Source organism: Stigmatopora argus, chromosome 4 (assembly GCF_051989625.1).
Source record: "Stigmatopora argus isolate UIUO_Sarg chromosome 4, RoL_Sarg_1.0, whole genome shotgun sequence".
Taxonomy (NCBI): Eukaryota; Metazoa; Chordata; class Actinopteri; order Syngnathiformes; family Syngnathidae; genus Stigmatopora; species Stigmatopora argus.
Window position 1 is genome coordinate 9,454,233 of NC_135390.1, and position 13,298 is coordinate 9,467,530.

At 40.3% G+C, this 13,298-nt stretch overlaps 1 protein-coding gene across 1 annotated transcript in view; it reads right to left on the minus strand.

Annotated features, from left to right (window-relative positions):
- Nucleotides 1-13,298, minus strand: part of itga8 (integrin, alpha 8) — a 48,742-nt gene that overhangs the window by 20,182 nt on the left and 15,262 nt on the right. The window contains exons 10-15 of the mRNA XM_077597697.1: nt 11,768-11,824; nt 11,044-11,096; nt 10,759-10,964; nt 6,404-6,601; nt 2,659-2,704; nt 2,455-2,562 (exon numbers count right to left, since the gene is read on the minus strand). Coding sequence (XP_077453823.1) covers nt 2,455-2,562; nt 2,659-2,704; nt 6,404-6,601; nt 10,759-10,964; nt 11,044-11,096; nt 11,768-11,824 — 668 coding nt within the window. The remainder of the gene's footprint in view (nt 1-2,454; nt 2,563-2,658; nt 2,705-6,403; nt 6,602-10,758; nt 10,965-11,043; nt 11,097-11,767; nt 11,825-13,298) is intronic.

Below are 13,298 nucleotides of genomic sequence, written 5' to 3' on the forward strand. Positions count from 1 at the left end.
CACGCCTCCACCCTCACGTTCGCAATCGATGGGCTGTTTGCTGTTGTACTACGTATTCCCTTCAAAATATTCCGAAAATGATTCACACAAATGTCCTCACAATAGGATAACCCACGACCACTTGCCAACGAGAAATAGTCTTGTAGTACATTTTAGCGATCGCTCCGCTGCTCATAAAGACCGGCTCGCAACTCCCAAGATATGCAAAAAAGGCTTGGTCGCATCACGAAATTTTGATCGCATGACGGGCGAATTATTCGATCGAAATTTCCGTCGTAAGACGAGAATATTGTGTGACGAACGGTCGTATGACGAGGTACCACTGTAGTATTTTGGCAATGAATCCTTATGTCACACAACAATTGAGAATATAAACTCACTCGGAATGAACCTTTTGCTTTAAAAAAAGTAAACCCCAAAGAAAGAGATGCTGTGCATATAAATGTGATTGACTGTGCATGTGTTGTAAGTTGTAACACATGCAAAAATAAGATCTGATTTGCTTTCAATCAATTGGTAGATAGCAGAGAGGGTGCTACAGTGGTTCTCATATTGGTTCTTCTGCTGAAGCTTGACGAGTTTACCTATGAATCCCAAGAATAATCTAATAATAACGACGGAATGAGGAGTTACCAAGAGTTTTATGGTATTGTTATCTTTATCCGATGTAGGAAAACAATTAACATACACAAACAATCCTTACATAATGCCCAATATTTTCCTTTGTTGATTGGCTGAGATCCCCTTGCCTGGGAAAATTTTCAATGTGTGTCATATTTGTGCCTATTGTTACAACTACACACAAACACATGATCATTCGTTCACCTCTTGACCCGAGGGCGTTTCTCCAATTCGTGATTTTAATTTCATCTGCTGCTGTTTGATTGTGTGGCTGTGTATATGTCATGGCATATCTGATTCCATGCCTCCAAACCAACTTTGTGCCTGTTTATTTGAATTAAGTGTGTATTATTATGACGCAGCTCCACAGTTTAGTGCTTTTTGTCAATCAGTCTCAAATCTCTGGTCCCGCCTCAGCTGCCGCCAACACTCACACACCATTGAACCAACATGGCAGCGAGCCCAGCACACTTTTCTTGTCTAAACAGTCCCAATTCCTGCCTTAATATGTTCGGATCTATGCTAGATGTAGTCGAATCAGCGGGACATTTTATGCTCGGGTCTCACTCAACTAACCAAAATGATCACATGGGGAAAACAATATATACCTAAAAAAAGATATAAAGTTTCAAATTAATTGCCTCAATAAAGGTTGTATAAAATATTGTTTGGGTATTCATTCGATCTTTCCTGATGGCAGATATGTTAAAATTGAGGTTCAGAATTTGTCCTTGAGTGCGTAATCCTGTGCTGGGGTTGTAAATGTGTTACACAGTGCGTTATGGTTCTGTTTAGACAGCACGATTCCAGCCACATTCGGGATTCATTACAACCACTGGAGTTCCAATTAGCTGTGTGTGTCGCTAAGGCGCAGTCATTTAAAAAAAAGAATAAAACATTTGATTTAAAAAAATGAAATTGGCCTTTCTTTAAGCATATGTAGTTCATTTTACTTTCTTAGCAAGACATTCTAAAGGCGCATTCACAACAGGAAAGGCCATAGTTCGCTTTCTCTGGTCCGGACCAAAATACATTTAGTTTGTTCTATTTTGTTGCGGTTAATTGCAGGAATTGACAACAATTCTACACATGTGCAAACATCGTTCAATCACTGGACAAAACTGTCTGGGTGAGGTAACATGATAAAATACGAAAGTTAACAATCATGGAGCTCATGCTTGCAGTACGCGTGCTCATATTGATATGATTCATAGAACTACGCTAACTGTGGGACATTTGGCAATTAAATAATACTATATGTACATTCCACGTATGTACATAGAGTTCCAGTCATGTTAACCTCAGTGTAAGAAGGCTGTTGAGTATCATCATAGATTAATAAAGAAGATATGCCATATTTAAGACTGCTGGGAACACTCAACTATTCCTTTTCAACCTCAAATGGTTGCAGCCAAACAAAGAAAAACATATGAAGACCACAAAGAGCTAATATTGTTTTTTGTTTTGCCTAAAAAGTGTTTATGTCAGCAGTACCGACTGCAAACATTTTTTTCAGCAGTGTTGATCATTTAAAACACATTAAAGTTACAACTTCATACAGACTACATTGTGGTTCTTTACTCTACCCACAATTTTCCACAAAAATGGAAAAACTGATGACGATATATAACATAAGATAAGAATAGTGGTTTGCATGTCTGCCACACAGTCGTGAGATCCCAGGGTTAAATCTCAACAAGAGACGAGTTTACGTGACATCTTCAAAGTTGTGTGGGTTCCCTGTTTCCTCCCACATTTAATGAACATGTGTAATTAGTTAGCTGAAAACTCTATATTGCCCTTCTAAATGCGAGCTTGGAACATAGGTCTTACCAGGTCACCATGGTATTGCTGAGGGGCAGCCGACACTGTCTGTCATCAGGATTCAGTATCCTGGGAGTCAGGATCATTCCCGCATCCACAGACACAACAGCTTGCGCTCTATGACCAAAACATATATCCAGATGTCATGAAACTTTCCTTGTATTTATTATGTAAACCCTGAATTCAATAAACCAAGAATGAATCTTGCAATACCTGTACACAGACACCTCCCCAGCACCAAAGGACCCCACAATCAAATCTGCAGGGGAAAGCAGAGAACATGGAAGCATTTCAAAGAGAGCCACAGAAGGGATTAATTTGAAGCTTTCAAAAATCTTAATCAACAAACAGTCCTTGTGTTTAATGCACATGCACAAGGGCACGGCTGACGGCGCGGGTGTCATTCTATTCTCACTTTTAGTCATGACTCAGCCCAGACTGAATTCAGACACCCTAAAAAAATTGCTCATATTTACATTCATGGCGGCCCAGTGGACGAATGGTTAATGCGTCAGCCCGACAGTTCTGAGATCGAGCGCTTGATCCGAGGTCCGGACCTTTCTGTGGGTAAGGGCATGTTCTTCCCGGGCTTGTGTGGGTTTTGTCCAGGTTCTCCGGTTTCCTCCCACATCCCAAAAACATGGTTGGCTGGTTGAACACTGAATTGCCCCTTGGTATGAGTGTGAGCGCGTGGTAATGTTCATTAAAATGTGCTGTCCCTTATTAAATAAATCAAATCAGATATTCTAAATTACTCTTTCCCGATACTGATCCCATAACAATCTGATACCTATGTTAATTTGAAGATTGCCTTGACTATAGTCTGTAAACAGTGTCGAGAATTTTGTTTTTGCGTGTCTAACAGTTTTAAGGCCTTTTCACAATATAACCAATGCAAAGGGCAATACAGTCTACTCATGTCCTTGTCCTTTGTCATGGGAGTCCCCCTTCTTGCATTTTTAAAATGAGGCTAACTAAACTCGAGTGGGCCACATCTGTTTCTGCCTTTGGTTCAAACCACTGCATAGTTGGAAACGTCTCCCATGGTGCTGGGTGGCGCTATATGTGGTTGTGACAAGAAAGGACCCCGAGATGTGGCTTTTGTGGGGCACTTGAAAGGTGTGCAAAGGAGGGGCCGGGTTAGGGGACATGTAAAAAAAATGGGGGAGGGGGTAGAGTCTCATGTACTCGGCCGTTAATAGGCTGCAATCTGTGAAAGCCATCAGAAGCAAGGTGAGCTTTCACCAGATGGTGTGACGGATGAAACCACCTTGCTTCCAAATTCTTGGTCCCTCTGGCTGTTTTTGAGCTCTGGAAGCAAGAAACTCCTTCTTTGCAATTGGCAGACATCTTTCCCTAAAACCATTTTTGATGAGGGTTAAGTGGGAGACTAACAATAAAATAACAGCGTACTTTCCTTTATATGTCAATCCTTTCTGCAAGTAGACAGTTAGGGAGCATGTATGTGTTTAACGGCCCTGGTAAGTCAGCCTCTCGAGCTGATGGTGTCCATCTATTGCTAAGAAAACATGACCTTCAGTTAAAGTTTAGACAGACTGTCAAGCTGTCACTGGCAGGACGCGCCCACTGCCGGCGAGACTGCAGGGGACCAGAGCAGCGATGAGGCAAAGTCAAAAGTCAACGACCCTCGGAGGAAAAGAAGGTGGTTTCAGCGAAGATGCTGTGGATTTTTTCTTTCTTGGGTGTCTGTGCGGGATTGTAAGATATTCCGTGCCTTATTTGCGCAAGTGCATTGGGATATTGTTTTTCCATATGATTTGGAACTTAATACGGCAATGAAGAGCTGACAAATATTATTTCTGGAGCATTTCTCCAATCTGCACTATTTTTGCTAGTTGAGAGAGGCTTGCAATATTTGGGACTTGATGACAAATGTAACCACCTGACAGCACCACACACATTGAACACTGACATGGCACTCATGACATGGTTGGCAGGCATATGTTGTCTATTTTACACCTTTCACCTCTGCGCAGCACCTAAAAAAATCCATAGAGAATTGGAATGTGTTCCTGTGATTGAACCCAAGTCTAATCTCAGTCTTCCTGCCAGGCCTCCAAAACCTTTAATGCAATATTGTTTGTGTGTCTTTACACACAGAGTACTCTTTTGTATCGATTTTTTTACTATGAGCAAATATCCACAGACCATGCATGATTTATTGCTAGGTAAACTTTTAGATCAATTAGCTGTTGACAATTCTGCCTGTGTATTTGGATTGATTTTGAAACCTACTTGCATAGTTGTAGAAGTCATTTGCAACCTCTGTCATTAATGCCAAAAGTCTGCTTAAAAAAGTGTTTTTTTTCTATATTTTTCTGTCAATTTTGGTCATCAAGCTCTTAGTAATGTGAAAAGGATCAATCAAGGGGACTAGTCTTTATGAATTTACATTTGTTTAATTTTTCAAAAAATGTTGAAACAAAAATTGTTGATTGGTAGAAAAATTGTTCAATACTTCATCTTGATAAAATTAGCATTACATGTCATTTCAAATTGAATGTGCAGAAACTGTGGGGATGAAACTACTTCGTTATTTTACATTATATTTTGCTCCTAGGTCGTATTAACATGGCTATTGCCAACCATTTACTATTTTTAACCTCAACACCTAAAGCTTACGAACGCAGTCTCTCAAACCCAAAGATAGTACATATACAAAACCACTCTAAATTGGAACTAAAAGTGTCTCAAAGCTTGATTATAATCCTGTCCTGTGTCTGTGAGTAATAACACAGAACGTTAATGGTGACCCACACGCCTTATAACACAGATCAAAAAACGTTCCTCCTTTGAACAGTGTGACTTTACTGGCCAACAAACGACCCACATGTGTGAGCCTCTATTCCATCAACTGAGTTCTTAATGACAGGCGACACAGGCCGTGCGCTATACATTTGTGTGCTTAATTGTTGCATGTGTTTGTGTTGGAGTCAGACTATGACTTTGCCACCCAAAACCCCAACCAACTTCCTCCTGCACCAGCGATTCAACCTGTTACCCTTGTATTTGCATTTATTGCACTGTGTTTCTAATTGCAGGGCTTCTAATTGGCAGTTACACAATGTTTCACTTTAACCAGGAGCCCGGAAACACACTCCCTATACCACTAATGAAACAAATCACAAGTCACGCTTGTCAACATATGTGCATTTAGGCGTGTACCTAGATTGAAAAATGAAGAAATTGCCACCATTGTCGCCACATGCACATAAAAATGGGAAAGTTCAAGTAATTGTGAAATTGTCCAAAGAGCAGATTGAGCAGAAAATGAGCTTTTACAGCTCTGTTTTGTTTGTGATGGCCTGTGTTCACCCAGATGTAAGCAACTGTGTATATAAACTGCTTTACAGTGAAAAAAGATATTTCCCAATGTAAACAAACAGCATTTACTTTAATGGAGAAACCTTATTTGCAAAATGCAATATTTGATGGGAGGAAAGCAGAGTTGATGTCATAAAAAATAAAGCGTTAAATCGAAAACGATAGAATGAGATTGAACAAATGGCTAAAATGAGGCAGGTTCAACTAGAGAAAAGGAATGAGATCACACAACCATCCACCCATCCATCCAGCATTCCATCCGTCCATCCTAAATAAGCCATCTACAAACCAACCCACCCACCCATCCACCCATCCAACTCTAAACTGTTAGGTAAACTCTCCATAAAAAGTATCCAATTCATTGGCATAGCTCATTGGCAGCCCTCTTTTTAAATGATGACTTTAGCAGAGCGACCCGAGGGAGACAGCAAAGGAGTACACAGCAAAAGGCGGACTGATGAAAAGTGGAGGTCAGGAATGAAGAGGAGGGAGGATGTAATAAGAGCAGCTGGAAAGCAAGGAAGAATTTGAAAGATTTGCAACCTTAAAGTGGAATTTTGATGAAACAAACACAGGCAGCACAAAGACCAGGACTGACTCATTGAGTCCTTACCTGGGTATTGGTTGCGGTCCAGGTCCTGGCCGCCTCGCAGGGAGAAACCATAACCAGGCAGCGTGGTGGTGGGCGCAGAAGCCGCTTTCAGTTCTTGGCTCAGTGTCAGGCCCCGAGTCACCACATCTTTCTGGCCATTAAAGACCAATACACGTCCTCCCCGATCCTCCCCAGCAAATGGACATCCCACTGCCACGTCTGAAAGATGACACAAATGCATATGGTTTAGACATCAGCATGGTTTCTGGTACCCTTGAGAGCAAAGCGGGGGGAAATATTCCAGTGTCTACCTGCCCCTGTGACGAAATCAGAAAACTTCAGCATCTTTTCAAATCATTTCCATTGGATTACCTATTGTTATTTTTCATTTATTATTTTTTTACGTTTATATTAGGGCTGAGAAAAATTTAAATATTCATTTTGTAAAAAAAGGTGGAGCAGAGGAAGTGTGGTTCGCACATCTGCTCACAGCTCTGACATCAACGGTTTAAGCCCGTGATCTGCATGAAGTTTATATTTGAATACTTTAAATTTATTTTATATCTTTATTTTACAAACTTACATGTTAATACATATATAGGCATACACACTCAAAAAGTTACGTATGAGATCAGCAGTCTTCCCTATGCAAGTGTTAACTCTTCTCAGCTAACCCAAGACTGACTTTTTAAAGGCAGAGGTCCCTTTTGCAGGTGTTTTGAATTACACATCTGGCAAATGTATACAAACCTGAAGCTTCTCACTTTATTGAATTTTTTTTTTAACTTTGTGGATTTAATAAACTGATAAATCGTAATCAGTCTCTTTGTGCCCTAGGTGTCCCCCACCTGCTGCTCATAGTTGGCTGGAATTAGCTCCAGCGTCCCCTGAGACCCTTGTGAGGGTATGGAAAAGGTGAGTGAGAAATATTAGGTCCATTAAAGGAATAATTGTGCATAAACTTATTACTCACTGAAAACATATACACCGCTGGTGTTCGACGGAAACCTCGCGCCCCCAAAAATCTCTTTCAGGAAACCCAAATTAGTCTAACCAAAGTCTATCATTTGTTCATGTTGTTCTCATGGAAACAGGAAAATACAAAACGCTTAATTAACTCAGTATAAAGACTGCAAGAAGTGACTTCCTTTTCTGCCATGTGCAGGAAGTTATTGTTTTTTCCGCAACACATTCTCATTTTCTCTTTACCACTGCCTGCGCTCCAACTTATTTCACCTCATTCTGAACCACTTTGCCTCCAATGCTTAGTAATAATACAAATGGAAGCCTAGAGCGTAATAAGAAAAATGCATGGTTTCAAATTTTAAGAAAGTGGGGTTAACAATTTCTGACTTCAAGATTCGCAAAAAGTCTCTCGGTTCTCTTTCCATATTTTCAGGATAAAAGTAAGAGCACCGCTAATCTTCTCATCTAATTCTTGGCAGGACAGCACGTAAGCACATTTCCATAAAAGGTTGAACTATTAGTTCCAACTGCAGCAGATGGCCAAAGATGTGCAAAACCAAACTTATACTATATTTCACCAGAAAACATTAGCACCTTACTTAACAGAAAAAAACGTATATACAGTTAATATTGTTTTATATTTGGGCAAACCTACTTAAGAGGACGCCTTTCTCTTTTAGTGCATAAACAGCTTGAGACATCCTGTTTGTCTCTGCCCCCACCGAGCCTAAGTTTGTCTAACCAAGTAGTTCCACATGAGCAAATAAATGCATACATGTGTATATACAGTATATACAGTATATAGAGTTATGTCGGGTATACACAGTGAGTGATTTGCGAATATTGGTGCCTTAAAATATTATTACTCAATCACATGTGCATAGTTGTCACCTCATGAACATTGTTTGGAGAGAGATATGTTCAATTTTAAGACAAGTAGCTACCAAAAACTAGATTTTACATGAGTTGTCACTTTTTGTAAACTCAAAAACTGTGAACAAAGAGTTTAAAATTTTGACCTCAACTAGGGCATGGCTATTAAACATAATTATTTATACTTGTGCTCTAATTCTTTTTTTAATGGAAAAAAAAGCCGAACTCTTTAACAAAACAAATGGCTGAATGTTAAGACCAACCGTATGTATACATGTACATCTGTGTATGTATGTATATTTATATATCTGTATGTATATGTATACATATAATTCAGCAACACGCATATTTATTTATTTATTTCTCTATGTGCGTGTATATATTTATTTATTAACTTATTTATTACCTATCTATTTATGTCTAAAATGTATTTTCCTATATCTGCATTCTCACCCTTTTGCTACCGTGACAATGAAATTTCCCGAATCCAGGATGAAAAAAGTTATCCCATCCAATGTCATAGGCATTATTTGGATCCGTTTGATTTATTACAAATAAAAACAAAGTTCCACAGATAGTCAACTCAGCTGCGGTCCACTGGTTTAAAACAGCTGATACCAAACAAAACATGAGGATGAGTACAAACCTGGATGTTTCTCTTTCAAAGAGCAATTTACAAACACTGTGACAACATCTGTCAGTGATTACATGAAGATGGAAAAAGTGGGGGCACAGGTATGCTTTAGACATGCATTGACGACCTTGATGGCCATGTCGCCACGATAATTGTGAGGTCATGCGGAATAACGAAATCACGCAGACAATGGCGTGCACTCATTAGGTTAAAAACAATTTCACGCATGTCACTAAGAGCTCCTCTGCGCCCCTTGGGAACCTGTCACATCCTGACAGACAGCTTAATGTGATTTATGTTTCAGTGAAAGCCTTGCTATTGTTTGACCGAATATTGATCTGATAGTTTAACGGGGTGAAACGCAAGTTCATGCATCCGTGAATGTATAAATCATAAATCACTTGGATGGATGTTGTACGAAAAAAGCCATATGTGCATTGCTTTCTCGAGAAGACCTCAGCACTGTGGATAGTGGAGCTCTAGGATGGTGTGCATGTGTGTTAGGCCCAATCAATGTGAGAATAAAACAAACTCACAGAAAAGAAATTTACTTTGGGCTCCAGGACAGAAACTCACAACCAGATGATTTCTATCTCAGGGCACATCTGAAGAGTTAAAAATAACTTGCTCAGACTTTGACCTTGGACATCACTGGCGGAAACATGTTCACGCAGACAACCTTTCATCGTACGACTTCCTGAATGGACAGGGTGCGTTCACGTTTGAGTTTTTGATGCTATTTCCTTTGTCAGAGACCAAACATAGGCCAGCATGTATAGGAAATGCTGAAAAAGATGTCTGTCTGTCATTGGATTTACCTAAAACAGTTGTCCAAAATTGGCAAACAGGAAGGGTCACAATTCATTTCACACCTATTTAAATCTTTGAAAGACTCTGAAACTGTAAACATCAATTCCCGAGCTTTGTAAAGCCCTTAAAACCGAAACAATGGATGGAGTTTGAGAGGAGGGGACCTACTGTCTGTTTATTGTTGCAATTCCTAACAAAGACAGACATTCTAAATATGAACCTGTGCAGACTTTTAGTTTAATCTTGATAGTGTCAAAACTAAAGAGTTCAAGCGTGAAGCGAAAAATATGAGAATTAGTGCGTGGTAGTGAAATAAGTGAGCAACAGGTGGAGCAAAGCAACAATTTCTAATTGTGATGCAATGGATTTATTCTTGCCCTTAATATTGATTGCAATTTATGTAACATATTTAATGTATGTTCAAACTGAACTAAAAATATTTGGTCTTTTTTTTAACTACGGTATTTTCTCAAACATTTGCACCAGAGCATAACATATCTCGGAAAGTTTATTTTTTTCTAAATGTCATTAATTTGTAGAATGAAAACCTCGTAACATTATCGATTCAGACCTGATGCATTCATAACTAGACTTTTGATGTAAATATTTCCTTAAAAAATCCATTGTTACCTTTAGAATGTTTCTATATTTTACGCTCAGGAAATCTTCTGATTAAAACTTAATTTCTTTCTATAATCCTTAAATTCTGCAGTTTTCTTCGAATATCAACACATTAGTTTTATACAAACTCTGAAATTCTGGTGAGAACAGGCTTCATTGGATGAGGTGGTTTATATTTTCTCTGCAGTTCAAATCTTACAAACAAGCTTTCATGAATGCTAACCCTAGGGAGGAAATTGGCTATTCATTCACATGAAAATCTTTATATTGATGTAATAAAACAACAATAATAAGGTCACATTTTTGTTATCATCTGCCACTTCTCTTCTAAAATCAGCCTCGAGCCAAAGATTGTGAAGAGGAGGGGGGAGTTATTTTTCCTCTCACATTTGTTTGTGTTACTCAGATAAATTTTATCCATGCTAATTTCCTTTGTATCTTTTCTTTCCCATGCTTTTTTCCCACCGCTCACCGTTGTATCCATCGTTGTTGACGTCTCCCAGAGGCGCTATGGCCGTGCCGAAGCGCCCGAAGGTGTGCGTACCGGTGAGGGCGACAGCTTTTGAGAAGTTGAGTGGGGCCTTCTGTAAGTACAGGTAGACCCTGCCAACCTCTTTGGGTTTGCTTTCCATCTCCCGCTCCATAAAGAGGGGGGCTCCGACTAAGACATCATCCGTCCTGAAAGCAGAATGTGAAGATTAGTTATAATATTTACGTTACATGCAATTCTAGCAACTAAGACAACTACTCCACTTACCCATCGCCGTTTAGGTCAGTTACAGCCACTGAGTAGCCAAAATATGAGGCCATCTGAAGGAAGGAGAATTGAGTATTACACATTATAGTCATAAACAACATCTGATATTTTAATTAAATTATAATTGAAGATTTTCCCAAGGGTGGCGGCCCGGCGGCTTGAGTGGTTAACACGTCGGCCTTACAGCTCTGGGGTCCTGGGTTCAAATCCAGGTTGGTCCACTAGTGTGGAGTTTGCATGTTCTCCCCGGGCCTGCGTGGGTTTTCTCCGGGTACTCCGGTTTCTCCCACATTCCAAAAACATGCATTGTAGGCTGATTGGACACTCTAAATTGCCTATAGGTATGAGTGTGAGTGCAAATGATTATCCGTCTGTTAGTGCCTTGCGATCGGCTGGCCACCAATTCAGGGTGCCCCCCGCCTCTGCCCTGAAGTCAGCTGGGATAGGCTACAGCACCCCCCACGACACTTGTGAGGATGCGCGGCATGGAAGATGAATGAATGAATGTTGACATAGGGATTGTGATAATGGAATGTGCTTTTACTAGTCTCCTTATCACATCGTTGAGGTTTTGGATTCGGACTTGATATAGGCAGCTCCTCAAACTCAATCCTAAATTATGTGACCAGGACACCTGCGATTATTATTATTGCAAAAAAAATCATTTCCTATATATCCATAGCTTGTTGCGTTAGGAATGACAAAAATGTGCTGATGCTTCTACCTGTTCTCCGGTGAAATTCAGAATGAACGTCAGATTGGATGAATTGATCATCACCACCTACAGAAGTAAAAAACACCCTTGTGAGGACTCGGCAGATTTCATTGAGATCTCAGAGTAAACGAAACACACAAAACAATGCAATAAAACAACAATAAAAAGGTTATTATGTCTTCCTTTTTGTCCCTGCCCTCCCCCATGACCAAGTTCTAGGTTCACCTTGACCCCCCCTTCTCACGCTCTCCTTCCCCCCAAAAGTAACCCTACTTGTGAGGAGAGATGGAGGGGGGAGGCTGAGAATTCCTTCATAAGACCTAAAATAACAACCACATGGAGACAGCCGGGGGCTTCTCACACACACACACACACACACACACACACACACACACACACACACACACACACACACACAAACACGCAAACGTACACACACGGATGGATACTGCTTGACCCAATCACAGATGTTGCAAAGACACACTCAACCAGGAATGATTTACAAACAGAAAAGGAGATAAAGTTAAATACAAATATCAGATTTATAGCGTTAAATGATAACTGGTCCCAGGGGGATAATTGTATAGGATATGAAAACAACCAACCTGCTTCCCCTATTGCACTCAATATACTGATGCAGCATTTTCTCCCAGACCTCAAACGGTATTGCATAGTGTGTGTGTACTCTGGGTGCACTGTGGTTGCAGGTTAAGGCGAGGGAACTTGTGTTTGCATGAAAGCGGGTTAGCGGGGTGACGTGGGGTCAGCGCCCTCCACATGCAGCGGAAGCCATATGTCATTAGGGAAGATCGACATACTCAGCCCTGGGGACAAGTTCCCATAAGAGAGCTCTAAAGTTAAAAACACAGCCCAACATAGAGGTTCTAATCGAGTCAAAAGGGTCTGTCTGGTTCTGTAAGACTCAAGTTTCTTCATGGCCCGTCTGGAGCTTCTTTCCACATTGAAGTGCCAGCTTTGCGAACATGACGATGCTTGACGAGTTCAAGTCCCAGGTCTGAAAGCGGTGAACCACAGGCATCGACCAGTCGATATATTGTTCCACATCCTCGACGAAAAGACAGATTCCTCCCTTTGCTGTTGTCGTGATAGCCGTGGTGGCGGTGGAGAGGGACGAGGAAGCCGTGTAACAGGCTGAAATGACTGTGGTGAAGTCTGGAAATGGTTTCTTATTTGCTTCTCACACAGTCAAATCAGTGGGTTGCAGGCGCCAGGGTGAGTCATGTATTTGTGGCCCCTAACCTTTTTGTGCACTCAGTGTGTTTTTCATGAGTTCGATACTGGGGAATTTATGATGGAAATCAGCTCCTATTGTTGTGGTGTCTGCAAAATTTGCCACAATCTGCCAATGCACTCAAAAATGACAGTGAATAATTTTATGAATTAGTCATGGTATATTGAAATGGAATCTATATCGCTGTAATATTCCTCTGGTAACAGATTAAGGTCATTTATTACTAAATTTACACAATTACACATTTAACAGTGGAATGATGAGGCTCTTTGAATGTCTTTCCTCTTT